At 41.4% G+C, this 15,879-nt stretch overlaps 2 protein-coding genes across 3 annotated transcripts; one reads left to right on the top strand and one right to left on the bottom strand.

Annotated features, from left to right (window-relative positions):
• Positions 1-1,745: 1,745 nt before the first annotated feature.
• On the bottom strand, positions 1,746-6,093 carry ints15 (integrator complex subunit 15). Its single transcript, XM_056392484.1, has 8 exons — positions 5,957-6,093; positions 5,170-5,370; positions 4,865-5,086; positions 4,518-4,683; positions 3,966-4,243; positions 3,598-3,835; positions 2,715-2,754; positions 1,746-2,285 (listed from the first exon to the last, which is right to left on the bottom strand). Exons 2-8 carry the CDS (start codon positions 5,362-5,364, stop codon positions 2,015-2,017), a joined length of 1,410 nt encoding a protein of 469 aa, XP_056248459.1. The 5' UTR covers positions 5,365-5,370; positions 5,957-6,093; the 3' UTR covers positions 1,746-2,014.
• A 538-nt stretch (positions 6,094-6,631) lies between these two features.
• Positions 6,632-14,741, top strand: rgs11 (regulator of G protein signaling 11). Of its 2 annotated transcripts, XM_056392481.1 has the most exons (17): positions 6,633-6,885; positions 7,156-7,252; positions 7,462-7,512; positions 8,335-8,441; positions 8,680-8,731; positions 9,033-9,091; positions 9,235-9,311; positions 9,404-9,485; positions 10,446-10,514; positions 10,788-10,811; positions 10,980-11,041; positions 11,356-11,469; positions 11,702-11,817; positions 12,569-12,656; positions 12,741-12,879; positions 13,779-13,861; positions 13,964-14,741. In XM_056392481.1, exons 1-17 carry the CDS (start codon positions 6,712-6,714, stop codon positions 14,052-14,054), a joined length of 1,485 nt encoding a protein of 494 aa, XP_056248456.1. In that variant the 5' UTR covers positions 6,633-6,711; the 3' UTR covers positions 14,055-14,741. The 2 variants fall into 2 exon arrangements, with proteins under 2 accessions (XP_056248457.1, XP_056248456.1); XM_056392482.1 differs by lacking the exon at positions 7,462-7,512 and having other exon boundaries at positions 6,632-6,885.
• The last annotated feature ends 1,138 nt before the right edge of the window (positions 14,742-15,879 follow it).

Here is a 15,879-nt window from a genome sequence, read left to right as displayed (position 1 = left end):
TCACAGTCAATGTGACATCAATGTGACATTTATCTGACAAGCCCAGGCACAGTAGATGGTCACAGGCTAATGTCTACATTATTCAGAGTGACTCAAAATTAAGGTTCACCCATCTGGTTCATGTTTAGCTTGGAGTTCTCAGTGAATTCAATTTTGTGTTTGGCCTTGGGCGGTTTTTCTTTCTTACCGGAAACCATGAGACTGCAGCTGCTGACACAGGCAGTCCTACACAACCACAACACACACCTGTGAGGGGGAACCAGACCAACACAAACCAAATCTTCTGAATACCACAGAAAAATGTGCTCTCTACTTCAAAATACATAGAACTGTTCACAGACAAACCCAGCTCTGGCCAGCCTGTTTGGTTGCATGGTACATTGGTAAAAATGAATAGGTTGAATTATTAGGCATCATTTGCAAGGTGCAGTAGGAGACTAACTAGTATTGTGAGCTTTCTTCACATTGTCAAAGCCACGTTTGATCATAATCATTTTGAACGTTTGATTAAGAATTTATTTTGCAAATAATAAAACCGGTCTACAGAATCACGAAACCTGAGTCCACCCTACTGCACCTGTTAGATTTCCAGAAACAAAGCTAATATACTCTCTTTGTCTTCGAACTCCCCCTCTTTTCACTTGAATATTATCTGTTGTCACCTTCCCCAGCCTAACAGTAAAGCATCACTTTCCCAGAAAAGATATCCTTATCACTGTCCCACCCATGAGCTCAGCAGGGGGAAGCTCATAGACAGAAGAGTATGTGGATACAGTACAATCAGCCTTTAACAGTACCCACGGTACACTGAGAAACAATGTGACGTGACAGCTGGAATTTGAACTCTCCTGGCCTTGAAGTCTCAGCACAGTTGTTCCAGGATGTACAAAGCTGCACCACTGTGAGACATTTCTAGTAAAAATAGATAAGGAAGTAGTGAGTGCTAATTATTTTAACAATAGCGAGTAGGAGGTACACAATGGCAACTCTCAGTATGTTTATTTCCATCTCAACACATATTCATAAAAGTCATGTGAGGAAGTAAAGGTAGACAAATAAAAGGAGGATGTGAATGCAACGTACATGTCCCATAGGATCCTCAAAACCCAACTGCCCCTACTAAATCTGCAGTTCATTTGTTCTTAACCTTTGTGCTCATGTGCTGAAGTAAAACATAGCAAACGCAGTCACAGAGCAGAGATGACTACGGATGATGCAATTCTCATCTAGGGTGAGGTCAGCTGAGGTCCCGAGGAGGGTCGTACAGCCCTTTTCGTTTTTTGCTGTGCTGCAGACGAACGATACACTATCTGTCCCAAAACACGGCCACGCTTATGCGCCCAGGGCTTGGCTCCAAAAGGCCCTGACATCTCTGGTTACATAATAAAACACGATGAGTTGGAGAAAGACGTGAACAGTGTACCTTTAGATATTTGTACTTGTGCTTAACATGAACCACTTACATGAATTACATTAAAATGCAAGGACTCTCCTTGGTGCCTGAAGAGTAGGTTGACTTTTTCCACTGATGATTCTGTTTTTAATCATGCAGGTAAATACACCTGTCCATATTAAAAAGAGTTTAAAGCTTCATCAACACACAAAAAATATAGTGGAGTAGGTTAGCACAATTAGCATAAAGCATAATTAAGCTAATGCCATAGTTATGTTTCCATGCCTGAAACACAAGCCTGTTCACAGGCCTTGACAACAGTGACCACAAGTGGTTGAATAGAGAACAAAGAGAGAAGTAAAAAAATATTTATTGACAAACATGTTATCCTCACAGACTTTCTCAGACACAAACCTGTGATAACATTATACATATCTCTCAAACATACATTAATTCATGCCTGTCAACAATCAGACTACAACACTCATTACCCAATATCAACACACACACACACACACACACACACACACACACACACACACACACACACACACACACACACACACACACACACACACACACACACCTTCCCATCTCCAAACAAGATGCACATTATTTCTTTTAGTGGCTGGGTCGGAAGGGAAACGGCATCCCCGTCATGAAAGCCTGACCGGGGTACTGAGGGTGAGAGGAGGGGTGGGTGGCGAGAGGTGTGTGTGAGGTGTGTGCAGGGTGTGTAGGGTGTGTAGGGTGTGTGGGGTGTGTGGGGTGTGTGGGATGTGTGGGGTGTGAGGCGATGGGGGAATGAGCTGCATGTGGGCTGAAGGCCAGTGGAGGAGTGTGGATGTTGTTGTAATACATCACTGGGCCTGACAAAACCAGCTGGAGCAAACTGGAGACACAAAAACAAGAAGATAAAATGTTAAGATGGAACAAAAAATTGATTTAAGTCATGTTTGTATAATATACACATCTACAATATACACATACATAATACAAAAGGCCCATATCAGAACTACATTCATATTAAATTAGAAATGGTTTGATCAATAAGAGCTAGATGGTCTGGCTTAAATGGGAACTGCCATTTTTCTGGCTTCGAAACTGGATTACACTTCTTAACAATGCAAACTTCTAAAAGTAACTCCCTTTTAGTCAGCTGGGAAGTTTGTTATACCTCAGTTCAACACCACTTACTGTCTTTAAACATAGCTTTGATATCCACAAGAAGGTAATTATTTTTGCAATGTATAATTCAAGAAAAAAAATCAAGTTTCCAGTGGAAATTGTGAACTAAAGGCAATAAACACTTGGCTCTTACTTGTTGTGGGGGAGGCGGGAACAGATGGCTCTCAGATCCTCTGTAGAGACAATATGAGATGTAATAAGTATTCAAACAGCGAAGAACAAGCGAAGAACAGTGAATCAGTGACTCATTTAACCATCACTTAAATCTGAAATCTGTAACTCTTCACACGTCGCTCTGCTTCAAAGAAGGTGGAGATGTTGCACTGTCGATACAAAGTTATGTGGACCCTCGATATTCATATTCAAGTTTCAGTGATGCAAAATGTACTATCTAGGAAAATGTGATTCTACTAGTCTTATCCTTAATTTCTATTCATGGAAATACACAATTAGTGTGAAATGTGTAGCCTCAAGCATATCGGTTCTGTCTCAAATTAACTTCATCTGTCGGCCAGGACAGGCATGACCTGATGAACCCTAACATATCTACACATTATGAGCATAGTCTCATACTATTACTAATTTCATTTATAATACTCCACATAAATGGATTTATTATTGATTTGTCAAATGAAAATTGAATAATTACAGCTACAAGCTTTAAGTTTATAAATATCCTCTTTGTTGTTGGAAGTGTGGTTCGCAAGCTCTCATTTCTTCTGTAGACAGCACAGTAAAGACACACAGGACAGAGATATAAAGCACATACACAGAGCTGGATTTGAATATCTGCAGTTGAAATGATTTCCAATTTCAGACCAGATACTGACGCTACTAAGATCTAAGATTTTGGAGTTTAACTATAACCTGGTAGAAGTTCTGCTCACAAAGTAACTCATTTACTCATTTGGCAGTAAATGACTAAACTCTCCCAGTCTTCCTCTCCTCTCTCCACATTCCAAGCTGCTACCTTTGCACCACTTTTATTTTTCCATCCTCCCTGTCCACACTCTTACCTCTCGAGCAGAGCAGGGCTCCATTGGCCATGGCAACCTGCAGGGCCTGTGCCAGCCGGTCCAGGGTCAGCTGAGACAATGCGTGTGTGTCTGTGGATGATGTGTGCGTATGTTTATCGGCCTGGTCCAACAGTCTGGAAAGGTCAGAGGTCAGCGTGGCCAAGGACTCCATCTGAAGCAGCGCCAGGCGACCAAAGAGCCCCTTCTCATTTAGTATATTTGGTAGTAGCATGAAGACCTAAATGTAACAGGAGACGGACAATGGGATGGGAAAATGGTTTGATAATGTTCAACATGTATGTTTTGAATAGTGAAAATGTATACATAATGTATACTGCACATAAATGTATCTAAGAACACACACATACCTGTAAAACACTTAGATGAAGTGCAGAGAAAAGAGGCCCTGTCTCTGGCTCATTCTCAGTGCTGCCATTGGTCAGCGCCGGCTTCTTGTCTCTCCTGTAGGCCAGCGGTGCTTTGACGCACCAACGCATCAACCCTCCTAATGGTGTGACATCAAGTGAGCTGATTGGCTGGCTGCCAGAGAGGGGTGTATTAAGGAAGGTGATTAGGACCAGACGAGGGTCATCTTGGATCCACGACACAATCATCTGGAGGAGTTCTAGTGGAGGGGTGAGCTCCTCTATACACACACACACACACACACACACACACACACACACACACACACACACACACACACACACACACACACACAAAAAGTCAAAATGTCAAAACGGATGCAAGAAATTATGAGATTACATTTGGGATAGTTGTATTTTTAGCATGTTAAAAAGAGCATGTTGACAATGCATTGCCTGTGCCCACATTAAATGTTCAACAGAGGTCAAATCCCATTTTCTGGAGGTCCCAGTTTGTAGATGTTCTTGTACTTGTGTGTTATCCCGCCAAAGTACCTGTGGTGAGGTCATAGAGGGTGGTGACGGCAGTGATGAACTGGCAGCAGAAGCGCGGGCTGGCGCTGTGGATGTTCTGAAGGGTGGGTACTGAGCCTGGGACCATACTACAGTAGTCGTCTACCAGCACCTGCGCCAGGCGTACGCAGTACACACGGTGGGTTCTCTGCAGGACAGAAACACAACCAGAGGCTTATGTTCACTACATCCACAATCAGTACACATTCATCCAAACCACACAGGGAAGTGAATGGAATAGAAATAAAAAAAATAATTTAAAAAAACAAACACACAAAACACACACTTAAACGCACATTTATTTGAAGTATGTGTGTTTATATTCTCACCTGTAGCCACGTAGCAGCACATTCCAAGATCGGAATCCGGCCAACAGCAATTGCCATGGAGACCAACTTGCCTAACAGTCCCATGCGGCTCTCATCTGCCTGGTTGCCTTGGAGACTGAAGAGGGCGGAGAACATAAGTTGACGGACGGTGTCGCGACTCTGCTCCTGAAAACAGCTGCACATGATCTCCAACAGCTGTAGCTCCTGAAGAGCACTCATTCTCTGAAGGAAAAAAAACACAGGCACAATTTATATTTGTGTGTCTCTGTGTGTTTGTGCACAGGTATGTCAGGGTCATGTCTTACCCTGCCAGGGGTGTTTCTGTCCTTGGGTGCATGCAGAATGAACTCCTCGACCAGCTCCAAGGTTTTAGAGTCGACCTGAGGAGGCTGCCTCCCAGACTGCACCAGGTTACAGATGTAGATGTCCAGGTGGTACAGCAGCTCCTTGGCTGCACTCAGTACATCCCGAGGCAGCAATGACTGACGAATGTCACCCATGACCACCTTTCAGAGATCCATACAAAATTTGACATGGTAAATCTTCATTACAAGTTAAGTGCATTATTGAGAGGTCTAAGGTGACTTGTCATCCAGTAAATGATTATGCAACTGTAATTAATGATATTATTGTGATTTTTTAACATTCAGATTGTATGACATGTTGCAGACTTAAATTTACTAAATCTTGAAATAATTTGTAGGAGATGTTTCTTATATGCTTCAGAGAAAAACAACAATAAACAAAATACATCTAGCTACAGCACAACAATGCACTGATCCTCAGCCTATGTTGGACTGAAGAGGATAAACAACTGTACAATGTGTAAAGATAAAAGAAGGGTAATTTCAAACTGATGTTTAACATTACATTTGTATACATCAGCGTTACAAATTGTAAGATCACAGCTATAACTCAACATTATTCAAGTGAACACCAAGCTCCACTGTGTCGGTCCCCTCCATCCTGCTACAGCTAGTGTTAGCAAGGTTAGCTAAAAAAGACTGTTTTCTATTCCGCAACAAATCTCGCGTTGCTTAATTATCATAGGAGCCTTCTCAAAAGAAAACACGTATTTAGTTGAACACTTACCTCAGCAAAAAGCTCTTAATCTACTCAATAAATTAGCCGACAATGAGACTAGTGAGTGGTCTCAAAGCGACGACGGAACCACTTCCTGTGCCTACAGAAGCCTGCATGGGACAAAATACTGTTACGGCTATTCAGCCGAGTCGGTGCATGTGGTGGCTAACAAATGTCAACACAGACTGTTATAGTGTTATATAGGCGACACTTCAAATGACAAAAGTAACTTTAAGTAACTAAGTTATTTACATAGGATAAAACCTTACTTTTTTCAAAATTAAAAACGTATTTAATATTATCTAACATAGAATAAAAGGAAATAGGCTATACATTAAAGGCCTGTCTGTCAAAACTATAACATTTTTATTATCCCACACAAAAATACAGAGTAAAAACTATTGTTTGTTCTTTATATTCTTTATATGCCTACATTTACATTGCGATTATTGATCATCATTATTTACCATACCTGTTTTTAACCAGCGGTTAAAACAACTGGTTAAAAGCAGGTGTTACTTTACTACTACTTTACTCTGCTACTACTACTACTACTTTATATTTCGTTTTCTACCTTATAGCCTATATTTTTGAAATTTTAGTTGCCTTTTTCAATGGGCTTATAAATCACTGATGGTCCACAAAGACTTCCAGACAAATTGTTGTTTTCGCCTCTGTACACAAACTATATATCATATTGAAAATCAAACTGTAATCCTCTCTAATCTACACAGGGGCGCGCCCGCCAGGCACCGGACCGCCTGATGGAAGGGAAAAAAACGCAACAGTGGTGGTGCACTCTCTGCCGCGCGCTCCCGGCAGCACTTCGGTCTTGCACTTTCCTGTCCCGTCGAGTGATCCAAGCAGCCTGCAAGATGACCATCAACACCCTGGCTAAAGGAGGCTGGCACCGGGAGCAAATGACATGCTTTCGAAAGGTTAGAGTGTGTGGTTCTGTCTATTTTAGTTAGTTTTTATAATGTGATATATTACAGTAGATGTGTCCTTGTGTGAATCCGAAAACGTGCAGTACGTTTAAACGTGTACCAGCATGAAAACAAGTTATGAAAGGATGGAACATTTAATATATGCATTGTTTTCCTATCTGCATGTTCATGTTTATGCATCTGTGCTTGTGTGCATGTTTGTGTTTGTGTGTGTGTGTGTGTGTGTGTGTGTGTGTGTGTGTGTGTGTGTTCCCTTGGCAGATGGAGAAGGTGATTGTGGCCATGCAGGACCCTGACATGGGCATGAAGATGAGAAACCAGAGGCTCCTTATCACTGTCATTCCTCATGCCATGACAGGTATGTGTGTGTGTGTGTGTGTGTGTGTGTGTCCCTTTATGTCAGTGTGCATCAGCATCTGTGTGTGCGTGTGTGGACATGCACATTGCAGCTTGTGTTTGTCCCAGCGGTCATGCATAATGCAGCAGTGTATTTTGGAGAAATACTGTGTGCTTTGCAGAGTAGAGGGGGAAAGTTTGTCCTCTTTTCTCTCTGTTCCTTGTCTGCAGGTCGAGATGTAATTGACTGGTTGATCCAGAAATATTGTATCTGTGAGGAGGGTAAGTAACTGTATTGATGCCTACATTGTGTGTGTGATGAAGGATTTTGACGGATCTGCTGTGATTGTCTGGTTCAGTCTGTCTGGCTTGTTGTGTGTCGTTGCCAATGTGTTGCCAGGATATGGTGTTTTCTCTCAAGCTGACGTGATAGTGATGTGTGTGTATGTGTGTGTATGTGTGTATCGTGGCAGTAGCTGTTTCCAGTAAACAGGAATGAGGTGAACCCCAGAGGATCCAAGTTTGATTAACTCACCTGATGATCTGGGTTTGAATAATGTCCCTGTGGATGGTTTCACCTCAGGAGAAAAGAGGAAAGAGGGGAGTCAGTCAGCAAAAGAGAGAGCTGATTAAAATGCAATGCACAGCCTTTTTTTGGTTGCTGTCACTCACAAAAGTGGGGCTTTTTAACAAATGAGCAGGGACTGAAGATTGATGATGCATTTCATCACTGGAACAAAGCCTTCATTGGATTGCTGACGGTGTGCTAGAGTGTGATAGAAAATGTATGACAAATTACACCAACAGCAAATAATAATTTTATTCCTTATGGCTAATTTATAGTGTTTATTTCCAGTTTATCATGTGCCACCAAACATGATACAGGGATTAATAAAAATCAAGGGAAAATGTTATATTTTCTAACTTAATATAATTTGTCATTTCCCCATAAATGATTATGTCTTTGAATATACCTGAAAAAGATTTATACCTTAAAATGTGTGTAAGCTCGACTAAAAACTCAGTGAACTACTCTAAGTTTACAGCACTGACCAAAAGTAACCAAAACTGGTTTGGAACTTCTTCTTCTGTGGTGTTTAACAGAGGCTCTGCACCTTGCTGGCATGCTGGTGAGATACGGGTACATCTATCCCCTCAAGGAGCCGAGATCTCTTGTGTTACGAGCTGATGACTCGCCCTACCGGTTCCAGGTCAGGTGATCATCCTGTTCTTTCTGCCTGCTTGTAAAAAACCCGCCCTCCCTCCGTCTACCTTTGGCTAAACTGTCACCTTCTCTATATCCCTGTCTATCTCCATTTCTCCCTCTCTCTCCATTAGCCCACTTCCTAATCCCCTCATCCATCTGCCACTCTCTGCTGCCACTTCACATCACCCGCGTCCACATCAGTCTGTATCAGACATTTTTAAAATGTCACTTGTTTTTCTCAGACTCCCTACTTCTGGACTAGTACCAGATGGCCTGCCTCAGAACTGGACTATGGTAAGACCAAAATAAACTGAAGGGGAGGGGGGATGGAAATGCATACCCTCTTAAGCTCTGTATGTTATGTATCCACTTGTGAGGGAAAATAACCTTACAACAAAACAACACACAACAAAATGTGAGGCAACCCATAATTTTAAGCAGGAAATCTTACACTTGAAATATAACCTCTTCTTGTAGTCCTGATGAGTATTTACACGTAATTTAAGCAAAACAGATGATGTAGATAAGGGCACTAATCTCTTAACCTCTGTTTTCTTCCTTTGCTGTTTTTGTTTTACCCCTTATTTCCCATCAGCAATCTATTTGGCTAAAAAGAACATAAGAAAACAAGGAGAACTGATGGAATATGAAAAGGTGAGGAAAGTTTGTGTGTGTGTGTGTGTGTGTGCTTGCGTGTGTGTGTCTGTGTAAAGAAAAGAGAACATGTGTGTATTATGAAATATGCAGTACTGAGTGTGTGGAAACTGGCCCATGTCATCATTCCTCTTCCTTTTTAGGAGAGGTACAGTGTCTTGAACAAGAGGATCAACCACACCTGGGACTTTGTGGTGATGCAAGCAAGAGAGCAACTTAGGTACATTGAGATGTACACACACACACACACACACACACACACATAGTCTCCCAAACACACACACACAAACTTACTGTGTGATTTATGTTCAGAGCATCCAAACAGAGGCGGAAGGCAGACCGCATTGTCCTAGAATGTCAGGAGCAGGCTTACTGGCTCATCAACAGACCCCCGGTACGTTCACTGCACTACTCTACTCTACTATAATACTTCTATACCATAATGTGCTATTCTTTCCTACACTATACTCCAATATTCTATACTATACAGCAATATTCTACACTATACTGCAATATTCTATACTATACTATACTATACTATACTATACTATACTATACTATACTATTCTATTCTACACAATTCTATACTATACTATTATATTCTATACTATGCTATACTATACTACTTTATACTATACTATTATATTCTATACTATACTATTCTATTCTATGCTATTCTATTCTATGCTATTCTATTCTATACTATACTATCAGTTATATAACACTATACAACTAAAAAAGTGAAAGTGTATCACATAAAACAGTCCCACTAATGTTCACTCACAGTCCCTTTTGCCTCCTGCATGAAATATTCAACCCATCTGGTGAAAGCCTCAGCTGACAACAGGGGAGAGAGAGAGAGAGAGAGAGAGAGAGATGAAGAAATGCAGAGAGAAAGAAAATCATCACACTTTCTTTATGTGTTAACTAAACACCACAGCAGCGGCTCAGCTGGTTCTTAAACAGACACAGACAGACAGAGAGAAGGGAAAAGGTTTGGGGGGTGGGAGCAGGAGGCAAGGAATGATGGGATAGAGTGTAGAAGTACTGTGCGTCAGAGAAGGGTGAAGCAAGGGACAAGGGTTTGGAGGAGGGACTCCATCTTGTCTTGCCCTTATGAATTAGGGACGAGGGCATGGAGAAAAAGAAAGACAAACCTGGGAATAAAAGTCAGAGCTAGTGGAGTGGAAAGCTCAAGGAAGGATAAGTGCTCACTCACACGCATCTTCTCATCAGAGATACACACACACACACACACACACACACACACACACACACACACAGACAATATGACAAACATATTATACTTAGTTATTAGTGTATTGGAGTGCATTTATTTATATTCTTTTTCCAGACTGGGGCACATAATGTATTGGAAATGGGTCTAGAGAGACCAAATAACTTCAGCTCAAGAGTTACGCTGGTCAGTGACATCATCACATTTCGATACTTCCTGTTTTATATTCCCCTCTGAAATATTGAATGTGATAACACGCCAACTATCTCTCTCTTTTCGTCTTCTTTTATTGCTTTCCTTCTTTCTTCCTGTTGGGATTATTTCAAAGTAAGTGTCCAAGTGAGCTGCACTTTACTATGGACAGTTACAATATATTATAGTCTTTTTATAATTATATGATGACTATATTATATTATGTGATGATTATATGATGACTCGTTGTTTCTCTTATAGAACTAGAACAGTGACTACTACAAAAGAGAGGTAAACATCATATATAATTCATATACCATCACTTTAAATACACTGAGTCTATATTATAGCTCACTTTGTGTGTGTGTGTGTGTGTGTGTGTGTGTGTGTGTGTGTGTGTGTGTGTGTGTGTGCGTGTGTGTGTGCGTTTGTACGTGTGCGTTCTGTCTTTGTTCACAGATTGATTCGTCTAGAAGGGCCCTCGGAAGAAACCGTGTAAAGTCATCCATCTGCCTAGAAGGGTGCGTGTCAATGAACACACATATGCAGACACACACATGCACATGTACAGATACACATATGGACTAACTGATGTGACGTTACCCGGACCGAACTTTACGTCTGTAGCGCACACTCGCACATAAGGCTTACTGCCCCTCTGTAAGAGCCACTAATGGATGCTTCCTGAGGCAAGTTGGAATTAGTGGCCATTAAGTCTTATGATCTGCTGCACTAATACAATAATACTGTGTATGTGTGTGTATGTGTGTGTGTGTGTGTGTGTGTTTGTGTGTGTGTGTGTGTGTGCCTCTGCATTTGTGTGTGAATTTTGCAGGTTTGTGAAATACAGCGAGCAGTACCAGAACCACGATCCCATTATGCAAGGCTGCCTTCCCAGTAACCCCTGGATCTCCGATGACACCGCACACTGGACAATGAACACAGACATGTGAGAGAACACACACAGATACACACACGTTATAATAATAAATCCAAACTCCAGTTCAAGTCCACACACTTAATCTAGTTTTGCTGGTTTCATCTTTTGTTGCATCTCTGAACATATCCGTTCGTATTTAAGTTCAAAATTAAAGCACTAGTTTCTGTTATGAACGCTAGAGCGACTGGATCTAGTTTTTAAAAAAAAAATGTTTTCACTGTTTGGGTGTTTCTGTGAGCAGAGTGCCGACCCCGACGCGTCTTCGAGTGGAGCGTTGGAGTTTCAGCTTCATGGAGCTTCTGAATGACTCCATGGGGAGGCGGGAGTTCATGACCTACCTGGAGAAAGAGTTTAGTGGTGAGGTGGAGTGACAGAAGTGTTGGATTGTTTTCAAATTACAATGAATAATTTACACGTGCAATGACATTAATATTCCACAGCACTGTCATATGCTTGTGTGTGCGCATGTGTCCTGAATCCTGATGATTGTTGTGTCAAGTCTGATATGATAAGAATGAATTTCTTAAAAACATCTGGTGATAAGGTTTGAAGATCAGAACAGAACCAACCTGACTTGGTGTGAGGAATATCTTGTATTTCTTTCTATTTTCTACCTTCTTAGTGAATCGTGGTATAAATTGTCAACGGAGCGCTGCAAACTGAATAATTATTCAAATGCAGAAGCTTATTACAATAACAAACAGAGAAAAATAAATGTAATTGTTATCCATATTAACCTTTAATTGCGTCTCACTCTTGTTAGCATTCAGAATTTCATTATATTCCCTAATGACATTTTCCAGTCCCAGTGGTGAGAGGTGAGGTGAGGTGAATGGAAAAGAAGATTCATTTCATGACATGGTTGGTGGGAGAATGGAAAGATTAGATTGGGAGGGTAGAGAGGAGAGAGGTAAGACAGAGAGGGATTTGTTCACTCATGCAGAGATACTGCACTGTAGGAACTATTGCCAGGGGCCAAGGTTTTCCACAGAGGCCGTCCGTGCTATAAAAAAGTCTTGTTGTGTTTCACTTTTTCCTGCATCACTGTTGTTGTATTATTCATCTCCATCCATACCCAACACCTCCCTGTCTGTCTCTCTGCTCTCAGCGGAGAACCTATGTTTCTGGCAGGCCTGCGAGGATATCAGACATGGAGAAAGTTCCAAGATCATAGAGAAAGTGGAAGAGATCTACAAGTAAGTGTACGTGCACATGGACATGCAGAAATACACGCTGACATTTACTGTCAGGTGACAGCCACTCTTTTGTGTCTGATTCAGAAACTTCCTGGCTCCTGGAGCCGCCCGCTGGGTCAACATCGACAGTAAGACCATGGATAAAACCCTAGAGGGGATCAAACACCCACATCGTTTTGTTATGGATGACGCACAAATGCACATCTACTTCCTCATGAAAAAGGTCTGACCTCTGACTCTTTGATACATGACACTTACCTTATATGCTATAGCACTGTCAATGACTTGGCTTAAAGGACCTTAGCAGTGGTTTTGCACATACTCTCCGTCATGGTTAATCAACTTGTTGTAAAGTGCAGACTTCAAATCAATCTGCACTTTTAATACGTAACAATGCAATGATATTCTAACATTGGCAAAAACTTTCAGCTTTCCACATTTCTTGCTGTATTTGTTGCTATAGACAAAATAACAACCACCAATATAACATTATTGTATTTTTTTGATCACAAGAGTTTCTGTTTTGAGTTGCAGGATGTTATGGGACACAGAATTGTTTATGTCTGTGATGACTTTACCAATTATTTAACAGGGTTTATGTTTCCAGGGGACAAGGATAGGTATAAGTGTGTGTCATTAGTGTATTATGTGGATTATGTGGTCTAGTAGCAACATATACAAACTGAGGCAGCTTTTAAAGGAGCTATTTTGTAAGTTAGCATTAGCATTGACAGCTTTTTCCTTACCAGTCTGGAAGAAACGTTGCATCAGCATCAGACTTTATTCCTTTATTCCCCAAGAGCTGCCTCCAGGGGTGAAAGGCAATGGTAATTTTAACTTGTCCTTTCTTCTACTGAAGTAAGCAAGCTAACCAGCTAGCTCTGGCCCGTCTCACTGAAGCCTCAAATCCCCAAAAGGGGGGAATTATAACCTTTTGTCTTGTAAACGCAATGATGGCGGAAGCTGTTGTCAATCACCACCACCAGCTCCCAACAAGAAACCACATTTGGCGGCAGAGAAAACTTAGAAAATTGCTCCTTTAAAGTTAGCAGACAATTTTTGGATTGGTGCTACTGTTGTGTAAAGCCAGTGTATTTTGTGTGTGTGTGTGTGTGTGTTTAGGACTCCTACCCGAGATATCTTAAGTCTGACCTATACAAGAACATGCTGGCCAAAGCTATTCTCCCCCAGGAGACTAAAAAGAGGTGCGGTTTAGATATATTAGAACCTTATTCTCCTTTTACTTTAAAACAGTCATTTATTCTCTACCATCACAATTTTTCTTTCTTCCTCCCTTTCCTCCTCAGTGTGTTCCCCTTCATGAGACGCCAGCGGCACTCTAGCCCCTCCCCCGCTCAGGCCGCCACCCAGTTGACGGAGGAAGAGGAGCGCGCCTAGGGGGCCGGGCAAGCAGGTACCAACTCTGCAGCCGGCTCCCATGTCTGATGCCGGGGCCAAAAAAACGTGTCAGACTCAATCACCTCAGTCTCCATTGTCTCAGTTGGTCACCATAGTAACCACCCGAGTAGTTCTCTCTGTTTATTGTCTCATCTCAAAGTGAGTTGAAGCCAGAGCTTTTCTTTCAGGGCTAGGATTTCAGCACAGAGCTTCCTCTCAGAGCACAGGTGTTCATGCATACCTCAGCAGCTTCACATCTTATTCCCAGCACACAAGCGATGGACAGCAGACAAAAGAGCTTTTAGTGCTACTGTTACAGCCACTACTCCTCCATATTCACCCTGCATCTACTTTACATCCCATCTCGGTCCAAAAAGCCTGCCCAGCTGTTTTTGATATTCACTCCTAATACCAAGTCTTCCTTTCTCCTTGAGTAGCTTTTATATAGAATCTATTTCTGTCTCTTACAAGCAGTTTTAGATAAAGAGGTTGTTTATAGAGAATAGAAGATGTAAAATAATTATTTAGTCAGAAATTTGCCTCGGCATGTCTGTGATTATCGTACAGTTTACTTGTTTTCTTCATTCCATGCTGGAGCTTCACATTGTGATTGTTGATGCTGTTAATTTTGCACAAGCATGTTTTCATCCCAATAAAAAGTCACAACAGCATTCAGTGTTGTGTTGTGCTCTCAGCTCAGCATGCTGTAGAAAAGTGTGTGTGTTGATATGTGATTTGGCTTTTATTTTTAAATCTACTTCCTTCTTTTCTCCTGAATTATCTTTCGTTCACACGTCCTTCTGTTCATTTGAAGGCTCTTCTGTACATCACCGTGGTATGGTTCGTTTTAGGATATATTGACTGTAGCATGAACTGCTACAGAGTTTAGGCAGTCACCTGATAAAAGGTTAACCAAATACAGTTTTAATTACTGAAATCTTAATTGTAATGATTGTGGACCCTTCTCATAGCTACTTCCAGGAGATTCAAAGCCAGCACTCATTACTCCAGTGTTTCCTACAACCCCATCCGTCTGCACATGCTGCTTTTTCTCTTCCATGACTGCGTCTGAACTTCTTTTTACATCTTTCCTCTTCATCTAATAACCTTTCAGCGTTTACTTCCCTACCATCTTCCCTCTATTGGTCCTGTGGGAGCTGCAGTCTCCTCTCCTGGACTGGCTCCCTCTAGTGGCTACATGTGGTCAAAGTTTATACTTGCCGTAAATTGGTGGTTCCTAAAAACAATGAATGAATGACTATCTTTCATCACACCTGAGTGTGAACTTGAGTTGTGAGCAGTTCAACCAAAGAGTGAGGTTTACTTCTTAGACTGTCGGGGGGCTGAAGAGGTGAAAGTATCCAGTATTTCAAAAGAAAAATAGCAAAAAATGAAAGAAAACTGGGAGAACAAAAACCTGATTTTGTGCAGGAAATTTATGAAAACCGTCAGATTTATCTCGGGACCCCCTTTGGAAGCCCTGAGCCTCAGGTTGGGAACCATGGCTGTAAATACAGCACGTAAATGTAGAAATCATGACAACACGGCTTTAGACTACTGCTATGCAAGGTCACCTTTTAGGTGACATTTCAGGTTAAAGGGGCCAATTTTACACATGGATGTCAGTTGACTCGTCATGAGGAACATGACTCAGCCTGTGAAAACACTCGTTTTCTGTTGCTTTGAAGGAAGCTTCCTAAGGTATGAGGAAATAACCCTGGTGATGTCATCAGGGTTATCTTAGACTTGATATTATAAATTATAAATGTATGAAATTTTTGACAGAAAACGTGCGTTACAAGCTGGCAGTGTAGAGCTTTATAGA

This window comes from Seriola aureovittata, chromosome 12 (assembly GCF_021018895.1).
Source record: "Seriola aureovittata isolate HTS-2021-v1 ecotype China chromosome 12, ASM2101889v1, whole genome shotgun sequence".
Lineage (NCBI taxonomy): Eukaryota > Metazoa > Chordata > Actinopteri > Carangiformes > Carangidae > Seriola > Seriola aureovittata.
This window is presented reverse-complemented; position numbering and strand designations above follow the sequence as displayed.